This window comes from Lipotes vexillifer, unplaced genomic scaffold, assembly GCF_000442215.2.
Source record: "Lipotes vexillifer unplaced genomic scaffold, Lipotes_vexillifer_v1.1 scaffold58, whole genome shotgun sequence".
In the NCBI taxonomy this organism is placed as follows: domain Eukaryota; kingdom Metazoa; phylum Chordata; class Mammalia; order Artiodactyla; family Lipotidae; genus Lipotes; species Lipotes vexillifer.
Genome location: NW_006781997.1, coordinates 4,205,952 through 4,218,383, shown reverse-complemented (window position 1 = coordinate 4,218,383; position 12,432 = coordinate 4,205,952). Strand labels below are relative to the sequence as shown.

At 34.1% G+C, this 12,432-nt stretch overlaps 1 protein-coding gene across 4 annotated transcripts in view; it reads right to left on the bottom strand.

Moving 5' to 3' along the window:
• GOPC (golgi associated PDZ and coiled-coil motif containing) overlaps window positions 1–12,432 on the bottom strand; it is a 46,339-nt gene that overhangs the window by 7,113 nt on the left and 26,794 nt on the right. For 2 of the 4 annotated variants that reach the window (XM_007454917.1, XM_007454919.1), the window contains exons 2-5: window positions 8,488–8,652; window positions 6,908–6,931; window positions 3,086–3,261; window positions 1,935–2,100 (exon numbers count right to left, since the gene is read on the bottom strand). In XM_007454917.1, the coding sequence (XP_007454979.1) occupies window positions 1,935–2,100; window positions 3,086–3,261; window positions 6,908–6,931; window positions 8,488–8,652 (531 nt within the window). The remainder of the gene's footprint in view (window positions 1–1,934; window positions 2,101–3,085; window positions 3,262–6,907; window positions 6,932–8,487; window positions 8,653–12,432) is intronic. The other 2 variants (XM_007454918.1, XM_007454920.1) reach the window with 1 other exon arrangement.

Here is a 12,432-nt window from a genome sequence, read left to right as displayed (position 1 = left end):
TCTTTCCCTCTCTCTACAAGCTCCTTCCCTAATTCAGCACATGAAAAAACTCCAGGTCTAATCCAGCTTTAAAATACTAACCATGTACAAACACAAAACAACACAGATAAAAACCCTTCAATCACCCACTATCTTCTTTACCTACTATCCTCCCTCCATCTTTCCTTAACCGGCACACACAGTTAATCCTAACTGTAGTTACTTCCTTGCCTCCTACATTCAGTACTCCAACCACTGTAATTAGGGTTTTGCCCCCACTTGCTCCAATGAAACTGTCTTCTCTACAGACACTGGTAACGAATGTGGCTACTTCCAATGAATACGTTTGTTAGTCACTGTTATTCTGAACCTTGTAGAAAGTTGATACTGTTCACTATCTCCTCCTTGAAACCTTCTCTTTTCTTTGGTGTCTATCATACTAGTACTTTCCCAGATGGCCTATATCTGACAGCTCCACCTCAGGCTCCTTCCTTTGGTGATCCATTTCCGTCCCTCACTCCGTAAAAGTCTCCTTCCATCTTTTTACTTTCTATATATTTTCCCTGGGTGACTTAATCAATTCCATGGTTCAAAGGATGATTTACCTAATAATCTTCAACTCAGAATTCTCTCTAGAATTCCAGAGCCATATATCTAATTGGATATAACTTGGCCGTCCCACTGGCACCTCAAACACTACATGTCTAAAACTGATCTCATCATCTTTCTGCCAAAATCTTCCTTTCCCTCTATTTGCTTTATCAATGCATGCCATCTCACTCAGCTGCCCAAACCAAAACCCACACTTCCTTCTCACTCACCTAATTAACCAAAAGCAGTTAGTCACCAAGTCCTCTTGATTGTACTTCTCTCAAACCTGTCCTTCCTCTAACCACTTTCTCCTTATTTTATTATCTTTCTAAATGTAACTCTCCGACTTCAATTAGGCCCTTTTCCAATATATCCTCTTCACTATACCAAAGTAATTGTCAAACAAATATTAAATCTTATTAGTCCACTATTTTATTGAAAAACCTCATGATTATCAGGTTAAGGTTCAAATTCCTTTATTTAGCATAAAATATCATTTATGATCTGGCCACTGCCTAGAAGTTAATGGGGACCGACAGTGTCCCAAAGAAGACAATGGCATAAGTGCTTATTGCAATCGCCACTCCTCTCCCACCAACTATATATATCATAGTTATATATATATATCATAGTTAACTATATATATCATATATATATATATGTCTATATATGATATATAGACATATATATCAATTTTTCTTGCAATAATCTTTTCAGAGGCAACAAATAATTTTACTATTCAAGGTCAGGCTTTATTTGATACTAAGATATGTGATCCACTGGGTAGGAGTTAGATATGATTTTATTAAGGTTTCTATCATTAGGCTGCTGTTTTAGTGAAATTTAATAAATTTTTATCCAAGTAGAAAGAAAACCTCCTGTACAGTGGTGGCTACAGAAGCAGACAATTGGACACAGATCTCAAATTCCATCTTAATGCAAGACCAAACAGTTATAAATGTTAGTTCAGAAACTACAAATAAATCTAGTTACTAAAAGTCCCCTGTAAAGAACTATCCAAAAATATTTGCCAATTTATCAATAGGATCACACGCTCTCTGCTTAGCTTAAAATATTTGTAAACATGCCTAATCAAGATTCAGGAAAATTCTGAAATATGAGCCAAAGCAACATGCATTTGCTAGCAATAGTTCACTGTCTTCAGAAATATCATTTTCGGGCATTAGTAAATCTGTAAAGAGCTATATGGGTTGCTGAAACTTTAAATATGTACCTATTTTAAATAAGTTTAATTCACTTTTAAATAAAGGTTTTAAATACTAGTAGAATTTTTTTAAATGCAAAGGACTTGTGATTAAAGAAAGGGCAAGGCTGAGTGAGAAACAGCAGCAAAGCAAACATACATGGCCTGGTGGTGCATGCATTGGTCGCTTCAGGTCATTACGCCCTCTACAGGCTCTGATAACAGTTTTGTGACGATGCAAATGTATTTCAGCTTCCAGCTGGTTCCAAAGCTTATCATGAGCAGGTCCCTTCATATCTCGTCCTAGTAATTGTATTTGTTGGACCCTTCATATTGGGAAAAGAATTCAGTTAGTTTTTCATTATACATACTATAGAAAGAATTCAGAAGAATTACTGAACACAAGTAGTTTTCACATAAATCTAATTCAGTAATAAAACTAATACTCAGGAACCTCCTGATGTGTCTCAGATTTAGAGACATGAAAATTCTGAAAGAGACAGGTGTCTTCAAGGGAAAAATCAGTTTAAAAAAAAAAGAATGATTGAGACCTTCTTTAGTCACATACTTAATTCATATACATCTTAGAAACAATTTATGAGACTAATGTCAATTAGCATGTTTCATGTCTTGCATGCAATCACACTAGTCTTTAGGTGAGGCTAACTGTATAAAACATTTTTTCCAATGACAGTATCTTTTTACAAAATGATTATTTCTTTAAATGTGGTAAAATTATTAGAAAATGTACACTTCAAGATGATATAAATTATTTTTATTTGTTCCACATCAGTCCTTAATATGACATTAGAATAAGCAGAAAATTATTTAGTAATAATAATGAATCACCAAAGTTTGTGAATAATTTACCATAAAAACTTAATGCAAGCAGAACTCTGTATTATTATGATAAAACCACTGTCGTTCCAACATGTTTTTGAGGTGCAAGAAAGACTGGGTTTCAATGATCACAGAAAGAATTCCTACGGAAGTCCTGCTGTACATGGGAACACCATCTGTTATGGTGTCAAGGCAGGAAATGGTAAAAAGTGCAGCTCTAAGAGTTGTTAGCATTTCACAGTAATTTACAAGCAGTGTGTGTGTGTAAACCGGAAATACTTATTTAGTATGGCTAAATAAATCTGCAATATGTAATGCTATCAATATTAAGTTAACAGTAAGCTACAGTCAATGATAAAATCACTCTTAGGACAAAGATTAATATTTCATATACCAAAAGAGATAAGAGTCAACCTCTTTAACTATGCAGTTGGTCACCGAAGAGCACAGGGGTACTCATTTTCCACGCACCTCCCTGCCAGTTCCTTATCCAAGTACTTGGCAGCTAGTCTCGCCCCATAAACTTCAGCCTGGAGAACAGCTATATGTCTACGAAGGGCTTCATTCTCTTTTCTCAGCAACTTCACTTCAGCTTCAAGTTGAGCTTCTTTCATTTTCTCTTTTTTGTTTGCTTCAAGCTCTCTTTCCTATTGCAATTTTTTTTAAAAAAATAATGCAATGAATACACTTTTAAGACTCTTTAGCAATAGACCATGTTCCTTAAAATACACAAAAGCACACAATCTATGATACCAACAATGAAAGCATATGATAAAAATTACCACTTTGTTTCTATAAAATGGAACACAAAGATTTGGATCCAGTTTTTTTTAACTAGTACCAGAAGGTGTTGGAACCACTTCTAGGTAAGATAATAACATGGCTTGGGGCACCTTGATCCTGAGGATACGAAGATTAGTAGCCTTCTCTAAGCTCATGTTATCACACACTAACAGTAATGGCTTCAATGGATAATTATATCTACTCCCTACTTCCTAAAAATGACTCTAAAACTAAACCAAAGTAATCACTCTGGTGGTTGTGCCCAAACACTTAATGAACTTTAATGCAGCAATTCTATAAACAGGTCAAAGCCATTCAGTGATGCATAGATACATTCTATGACCAATTTATCTTACAGCATTATAAGACACTGACAATGCTTAAATTAGAACAGATATTCCAATTCTTTTAAAACATTTTATGGTCATGGAGAAATGCTGGTAACAACTGCATTAAAATATTTACACATTAAAAAATGTCTATACAGAGAAAAGACTTGTGGGAGGGAGGGAGAGGGATGGAATGGGAGTTTGGGGTTAGTAGATGCAAACTATCATGTACAGGATGGATAAACAACAAGGTCCTACTGTAGAGCACAGGGAACTATATCCAATCTCCTGGGATAAACCATAATGGAAAAGAATATAAAAAAAGAAGATATATGTGTGTATAACTGAGTCACTTTGCTGTACAGCAGAAATTAGCACATTATAAATCAACTATACTTCAATTAAAAAAATATGGCTTACGGTAAAAAATATCTATAGCATAGATATCTATAGTATAGTATCTATGTATATATATCTATGGTATATCTATGGTATAGATTATCACTGAACTTTGGGATCTGGATCATCTATTTGTCCATATGTTAAAGTGACTGAAGAACTGTTTTCTGAGGAAAATTACTGGCCTCACTTGCCTACTATGAGGTTGGATGGATATTCATTTTTACTCTCAAAAAAGGATGCCATCCTATGCTCCACTTGGTAAATAACCCATATATATGAATTTACAGGTGTTAGCCAGAGAATATAACTTTAAGATCTTTGCCATCAAATTTTTATCACCAGCTCAAATGTGATAGAAATAATTTTCAATATACCTTCAAAGTGTAAAGTACAGTGTACCTATACATCAAGGGTTACAAATGTAAATACCTTTGGAATTCAAGCACAGAACAGACAGGCAGGTACAAGACAAAGTGGAGGGGAAAACAGAAGGTACAAAATCCTGCCTAAAGGGAGTCAAATTCAAATTCAAACATACACACACACACACACACACACACACACACACACACACACACACACTGTGTGGCAAAATAAAACCCTTCTGAGAGTTGGACAAAAGATCTTTTAAGTGTTATTTTTGGATCAAGAGAACCATCCCAAGTTTGAGTGGAAGTGTTTTTACTGACTTTAGAGAACTGCTTTTACTGACTCACTAATGTACAGAATCTATAAATCCTGTGAAAATACAGTTATATTTATTGATGAGATGTGGATGACACTGCTCACTAACACCATGTCCCCTTCAGGAGATTTAAATAAAGATCTACATCTCAGCACAAGAAGAATGTTTCTCTTCAGTGAATGGCAAATGATATTGTTTCTAATATATGAGTAGTGACTATTATAATTATTTCCCTTTTTATCATGAATATTAAGCTGCGAAACAAATGTAAGCAAACTTTTAACAATTAATGGAATGTATTTAGTAGTAATTTTAATGTCTGCTTTGATCTACTGTTTTGACAACAGCATATCAATATATGACATATTTAAACATCAATATATGATATACTCAAATACAAGGCAGTGAGTACCACAATCGTAAAAACAATAACAAAAAAAAATACAAACTAAAATGAATGACAACTACCAAATGTTGAATATATTTATCACTTCCTTGATTAAAATATCTGTCATTATATATGTGATAAACAAAAGGAAGATTAATTAGCACGCTTTTCCAACTTCTGTAAAAAAAACAAATATAACCATTAGAACACAATTTGTAGATTTAAAAAAAAATTATTTTATTTTATTTTACTTTTTTTGGCTGCACCCCACAGCCTGTGGGATCTCAGTGCCCCAACCAGGGATTGAACCCATGCCCCCTGCACTGGAAGCACGGAGTCATAACCACTGGACCGCCAGGGAAGTCCCTAGATTTTTTTTTTTTTTTTTTTTAATCTGAAGAACTAATCATCTAGAATCCTCTTTTTACAACAACTTTGGAATTCTTAACATCTCAATTTACTTCAGAATCTCTTTCCTAAAAGGGCAGGTATCAGTTCCAAAACCACAGTTTGGACAACATGAACAAAAATCTTTTTTTATGACATTTACTGAGGTTAATGCTGTTTGTTTCATAAAAAGAGTTCCTAGAAGACCAAGAATTTTTAATTTATGGGCTAAATAAATTTTATGTTGAAGATTATCTACTTACACTTTAATGAGCTATTTATATAATATTTATGAAATCTGAGAAACATAAGACACTACTTGGCTTTAATGATTTAAACCCCTAATGAATCTGACAAACTTGCAGACCTGAAATTAACAGATGCAAGCAAGAATAGGACTAAGAACACTGAAGTTAATCACTTTTAGCTTTAGTTTTGTTTTTTTTTCCCCCCGGTACGCGGGCCTCTCACTGTTGTGGCCTCTCCCGCTGCGGAGCACAGGCTCTGGGCACGCAGGCTCAGCGGCCATGGCTCACAGGCCCAGCCGCTCTGCGGCATGTGGGATCTTCTCGGACTGGGACACGAACCTGTGTCCCCTGCATCGGCAGGCGGACTCTCAACCACTGCACCACCAGGGAAGCCCTCACTTTTAGATTTAAAGGAAAAAACCTTTTTGTTTTAGTTAACCTGTTCATCATTAGGTAACAACAAAGAAGTTAATTTTGTATTCCGATATCCAAACAGTATATTTTCAAAAGAAGAAAAGTCATATGACAATTTAGAACCTGATTGGGTTGAAGTACTGGGAAAAATATTAAGAATTTATATGTTGTTATTTTCCAAAATAAATTCTAATAAAGGGTTTCAAAATTCAATTGTTTCAAAGGCCACACAATTATTCTCAAGACTGATGAAAAGTTATAACACATGCAGTGGATAAATAAGAAACCAACATGCACATTCTTTCTCTGGGAATAAATTCAAACAGAAAAGGAGGAAAGAGCTAGGCCTGCATAAGGAAAACCAATTGTTCCTTTGAAGTAGCATATGAGCAAGTTACAAAGCTCAGAAGTTGTCAAACACTGATGGGTTCTGCAAATAATGGCAACAAATCACAAACAAAAGAAAAATCTTTTAACAACACAAGGTGAGAAAAGCAATGGGCTACTCACTGAACTTTTCACGTATTGGCACATTAAAAAATTACCATCATTAATATCACTTTCAAATACATACAAAGTGACAACATGTACTACGCAAATAAAGCACTAAGAACATTTCAGCGTAACATTAAAGCAAAACAGAAATGGCATACTTACCAGCTCCTCCACAGAGGGGACAGACTTAAGATATAAGAAAAAAGTTTTATAATTAGAAAAACATCAAACAAATGAATTTATTTAGTGGTACAATCATTATAAGGAAAATTCCCATATGTTGACTATCACTTGGGTAAAGTTCATTAGAACAAATATATTTGCAAATCCATAAGCAATAGTAACTGCACAGGATTAAAAATGTTTTATCCAAATTAGTTAACACACCTGGTTCAGTGCCTTTTCACTACAGCACCATGTTTCAAATCTAATGTTAAAACGTCAGGTGAATCCTTTTCTAGTGAAATTGTACATTGTTTCTCAATGTTAGTATCAAACATTCCAAAGAAGCAGTTATGAATCTGACTCATTTCAGTTAAATAAAACAACACTAATAATTTATATTTATAGAATTTCAGAATTTAAAAGGACTTGAGGAGAATGTAAATATTCATTTAAATAAATTCTAACATATCCGTATTAGAAACTAACCAATAAAACAGAATTAACTGAAAACGAGTAAAACTTTGAACTGTATTACTCTCATCATCAACATCATTTCATCTTCTGCCTCTCCCAAGCTTTACCTGTCTTCTTTACTGCTGTGTCCCCGATAGTTAACAAAGTGCCTGGTACATAGTACACAATACATATGAGGTTCAACAGAAATAAGACTTTAAAAAAATTCTATTTAAACAACCTACATTGATTAAGAGGGCAATAGTTAATTATGGAACATTTACACAATGAACATTATGCAAACATGACAAAGCACTCAGTGGCAAGGAAAATACTTATATTAAGAGCAAAAGAAAAAATGTGCCACCGGTTGGCACCCCATTCCATTTTCCTCTTCTTCCTTATTAACAGAACTCCAATTTTACTGGAGGTAGTCATGTGACCAACTAAGGGAATGACATGCAGCTAGGGATAGCCAGTGAGATGGCTAAATGATTTGCAAAAAGCTGAGGAGGATTCCGTGAAAAGGTCTTTAAAGAAAACTAATGCAGCTGGGAAGCATCGTTTTGCCCTTAGATCTTCCTTCTTCCTACCTGGAATGCAGATATGAAGAAATCCTGAAAACAGAAACCATGAGCTAAAGATGGCAGAGCAGAACAACAAAAGGAAACTGGATCCCTGATATCTGTGGAGCTGCCATATCAGCTCTGAATGCCTGTCTCAGGGCTTCTTTAACTAGGAGAAAATAATTTGTACTATTTAAGAATAATTCCAATGTTACCTGGCATTTCTGTTACATGTAACTGAACTTAATCTTAACTGATATAGTAGGGCAAAAAAAATGTTTGTATGTTATAATCACAAATATCTTTCAAGTGTATTTATATAGATCTTTTTAAATAGGAAGAAGATCCTATTCTAAGTACCAATTGGTTATTGATGTTATCGCTGATCATCTCCAGGTTATAAGATTGTGGATGATTATGATGACCTTCACATTTCCTGTATTTTCTAAATTTCCCAGGAGCACATATTAACTTTTATAATTAAAAAGCCTCATTAAAGATTGTCCTTTTCACCCTCTAAAACACATATAAATATATGTTACCCTCTAAACTACTTACCAATTTTGCCTTAATGGTACCAGAGTCAACACTTTGACCAGTTTTAGCATGAAGCTGAAGCTGAATAGAGTGCAATTGTAAAAGCTGATCATGTACTTCTTTCTCCAATACAACTTTCTCTGCTTGGGTCTCTGTCAGTTCAGATTTCAGATCCACCAACTGTGCCTTATAAAAACAGCAAACAATAGCAGAAATTAACACAGCGTTGTAAATCAACTATATACCTCAATAAAAAAATTTTTTAAATAAAACAGCTACAATAAAAACATTAAGTATGCTTAATTTTCTTTATTTTGACTCTAATAATTATTATTCAAGAATGACATAGGCTATCTTTGAAATGAATAGATGAACACTAGAAGTCCATTATTAACTGTAAGCTACAGCTAACTGTTACACTGTAGCAGAACAACCCATCAGAGCCACTCAGCCATTCAATCTGAAGCTTTTCATTTTTCACAATTGATATTGTTTTACAACTGCAAACAGGACATATCCCTTGTGTGTGTTTGATCTTCCCAACTAACAAGTGGTAAAGACCAAGGCAAGGCCTTAGTTTTCTACTGAACATAATTTTACTAATAAGCATCTATGGAGCCAACAAGTATGCTGGTTCAATGAGGGGGAAAAAAATTGTGGAGAATACTTTCTAAATTATAGGTGATAATTATTTATGCCCTTGAGAAGCTTCCTTATCAACTGAGGTAATAAATATGCATTCAAACCAACTAAAGAAAAATGTGTGGCAAGTTACAGATATATTTAGAATCGGTCAGGTCCCAAGAAATTCAAAGTAAAGGAAGGTTTAAAGAAGGTTAGTGAGGAAAAGAGAGTTTAGAAGGGCTTTGAAGTTAAATGACAACAAGGACAAATAGCAGTAAAGCAGTCAAGAGATGAGAAGACTAGCAAGGGGAGACAGAGACTAGAAGCAACATAGGTAAATTCTCTGAGTAGAGAAATCAGAGAATTAGAATCTACCTAAATATCCCAACTGCACCAACTAGTGCCTACTACATAAAAGATGCTCAATAAGTATCTTGAAGTTGAAACAAATTCCAATACTAGCCCTCTGATTCCAGATAAATCACTGTGTCCATTCAAGTTTCCCTGATTTTAACATAGGATAGTATCTACTAGGTATAAAATAAATAAGATACAAGGATGTAATATACGGCAACACGGAATATAGATAATATTTTATAACTTTATATGGAGTATAATCTATAAAAATATCAAATCACTCTGTTGTTCATCTGAAATTAATTTAATATTGTAAGTCAACTACACTTCAAATAAGACTTTTTAATAAATAAAATAAAATAGGGATAATACCCATGGCTTTGACTATTTTCATATTATTAATCTTATATATGAAAGCACTTACTAGAATATGAAGATGTTATTAGCAAGGAGATTAGACTACTGAGAGGGGCTGTACATTGACAGACTGCACAAGACTGGATAGGAAAGTGAGGCTAGATACAACAAACGGCTTTGGATGATAAACCAAAACTGAGATTAAATCTGGTAGGAAATCACTATATGCTCTCAATGACATTTTTGTTTTTGTTTTTAATAACAGCTTTATTGAGATATAATTCACATACCATTAAAACTCACTCTTTTAAAGTGTACCGTTCAGTGACTTTTAGTATAATCATAGAATTGGGCAACCATCAACACCATATGACCGTGGAACATTTTCTCTCAATGACATTTTAGCCACGTGATATGTGCAGGTAAGGAGGTGAACACAGGTATACTAGCAACACCCTACATAGCTTTCTATATGGAATACAATTCTGGTGAGTATATATCTAGGAAGGAAACTTCTAGTTTACAGAGTATGAATATGTTAAACCTCAGCAGAAAAGGCCAGTTTTCCAAATGATTGTAGCAACTGACATGCCCACCATATATGAGAACTCTGATCGTTTCACAACCTTGCCTTCATTTGGTATTGTGAGTCTTTTTAATTTTAGCCATTCTGGTAGGAATGTAGTGGCATTTCATTGTGGTTTTACTGAAAACTTCTTGATTACTAATAAGGTTGTCCTTTATTGGGTATGAGTTACAACTGCTTTCTTCCATTCCGTGGCTTGTCTTTTAACTTTCTGAAAGGTGCCTTTTGATGAACAGTGCAGTGCTTAACTTCAATGTAGCTCAATATGTCAGTAGTTTCCTCCCCCACATTAAATGCTTTTTGACCTGAATTCTACCTTATCTGTTATCAAGTTTGCAACTCCTACTTTCATTTTATTTGCATTTACCTGGTATAATTTTGTCTATTTTAACCTTTCATCATATTTTTCATTTTATAGTTGTAAATAGCACATACACATGTAAGGTCTTAAATGCTCATTGCTACATTTTAAAATATATATATATTTTTAGTATTCTGGAAGCTCTGTAACTTTGTTTTAATAATTACTTTTGGATAATATCCTTAATTTCCTCTTTAGATTATATTTAAGATAACATCCTTGCTATGAACAGTCACGAAACTATTAGCATTTTCTTCCCCCTTTTCTTACTCTTCTCCAGCATCTTAATAAAGCGTTATCTTGCTATTTCAGCTAATAACTATGAGCAATCATCAAGCTTATACTACTTTCAAGATACTCTTTTCTCCCATTTTCGGTAGTTGCACTATATTTATAATGCAGAGCATACAATATGTAATGTTTAAATATTTTCTCATCCTTAACACTGATAGTCTTAGTTCCACTATTAAATAAATTCTATACTGACCACTTGACCTTTTACCAGAGCTGCTCCTATGAATTCAACTCATTCTCTAGCCTTGTAGATTTCTCAGAAAGCTCTCATAACAGTATTCTCTGATTTCTGGCATGTTCGTAACTATTTATTTGTGGTCTTTATATCTGAAGTCAGTTTGGCTGCATATAAAATCTTTGGCTCATATTTTCTTTCCTTGAGTATTTTAAATATGTTGCTCCTTTGGCTTCTGGTATGAAACGCTTCTATTCAAATGTCCAAAATCCTAATCTTTTCTTTCTCTTATAAGTGACTTGATCTTGTGTCTGCTTTATTTTTAGTCCCATATTTTACTAAAATGTAGCATGGTGTTAATCATTCTAGGTCCATGTGTACTCTTCTCAACATGCAGATTCAATGCTCTGTTATAGTTTTTAAGAGTGAATTGGTTGGTAATTTGTTTTTTATTGAGGCAAAATTCATATCACATTAAATTAACCATTTCAAGTGAACAATTCAGTGGCATTTATTATAATCACAATGTTGTGCAGTCACCATCTGTATCTAGTTCCAAAACATTTTCCTCACGCCCAAAGAAAGCCTCGTACCTGTTAAGCAGTCACTCCCCACTCTCTCTGTCCCCAGCTTCTGGAAACCACCAATCCACATTTTGTCTCTATGGATTTAACTATTCCAGATATTTCATATAAATGGAAGCATTCAATATGTGACCTTTTGTGTCTGCCTTCTTTCACTCGGCATGTTTTCAAGGTTTATCCATGTTATAGCATGTATCAGTACTTCTTCACTCCTATTTAGAGCTGAATAATATATTTAACTATAAAAATTCAGCTATAATATATTCAGCTATATAGTCCACTGTATGTACATAACACACTTGTTTATCCATTCGTCAGTTGATGAACATTGGGCTATTTCCACCTTTTGGCAATTATGTTCAGTGCTGCTATGAACATATGTGTACATATGTTTGTGTATGTGTGTTCAATTCTTTTGGGTATATACCTAGGAGTGGAATTGCTGAGTCATATGATAATTCTATGTTTAACTTTTTAAGGAACCATCAAACTGTTTTCCACAGTGGCTGAACCATTTTACATTCCTACCAGCAATAAATGAGAGTTTGTTGATAGAAGTTTTAAATATTGGTTTTGTTTCATGCTTCTTCAGGGACTCCAATTATACTAATATTAATTATTCTTTCCC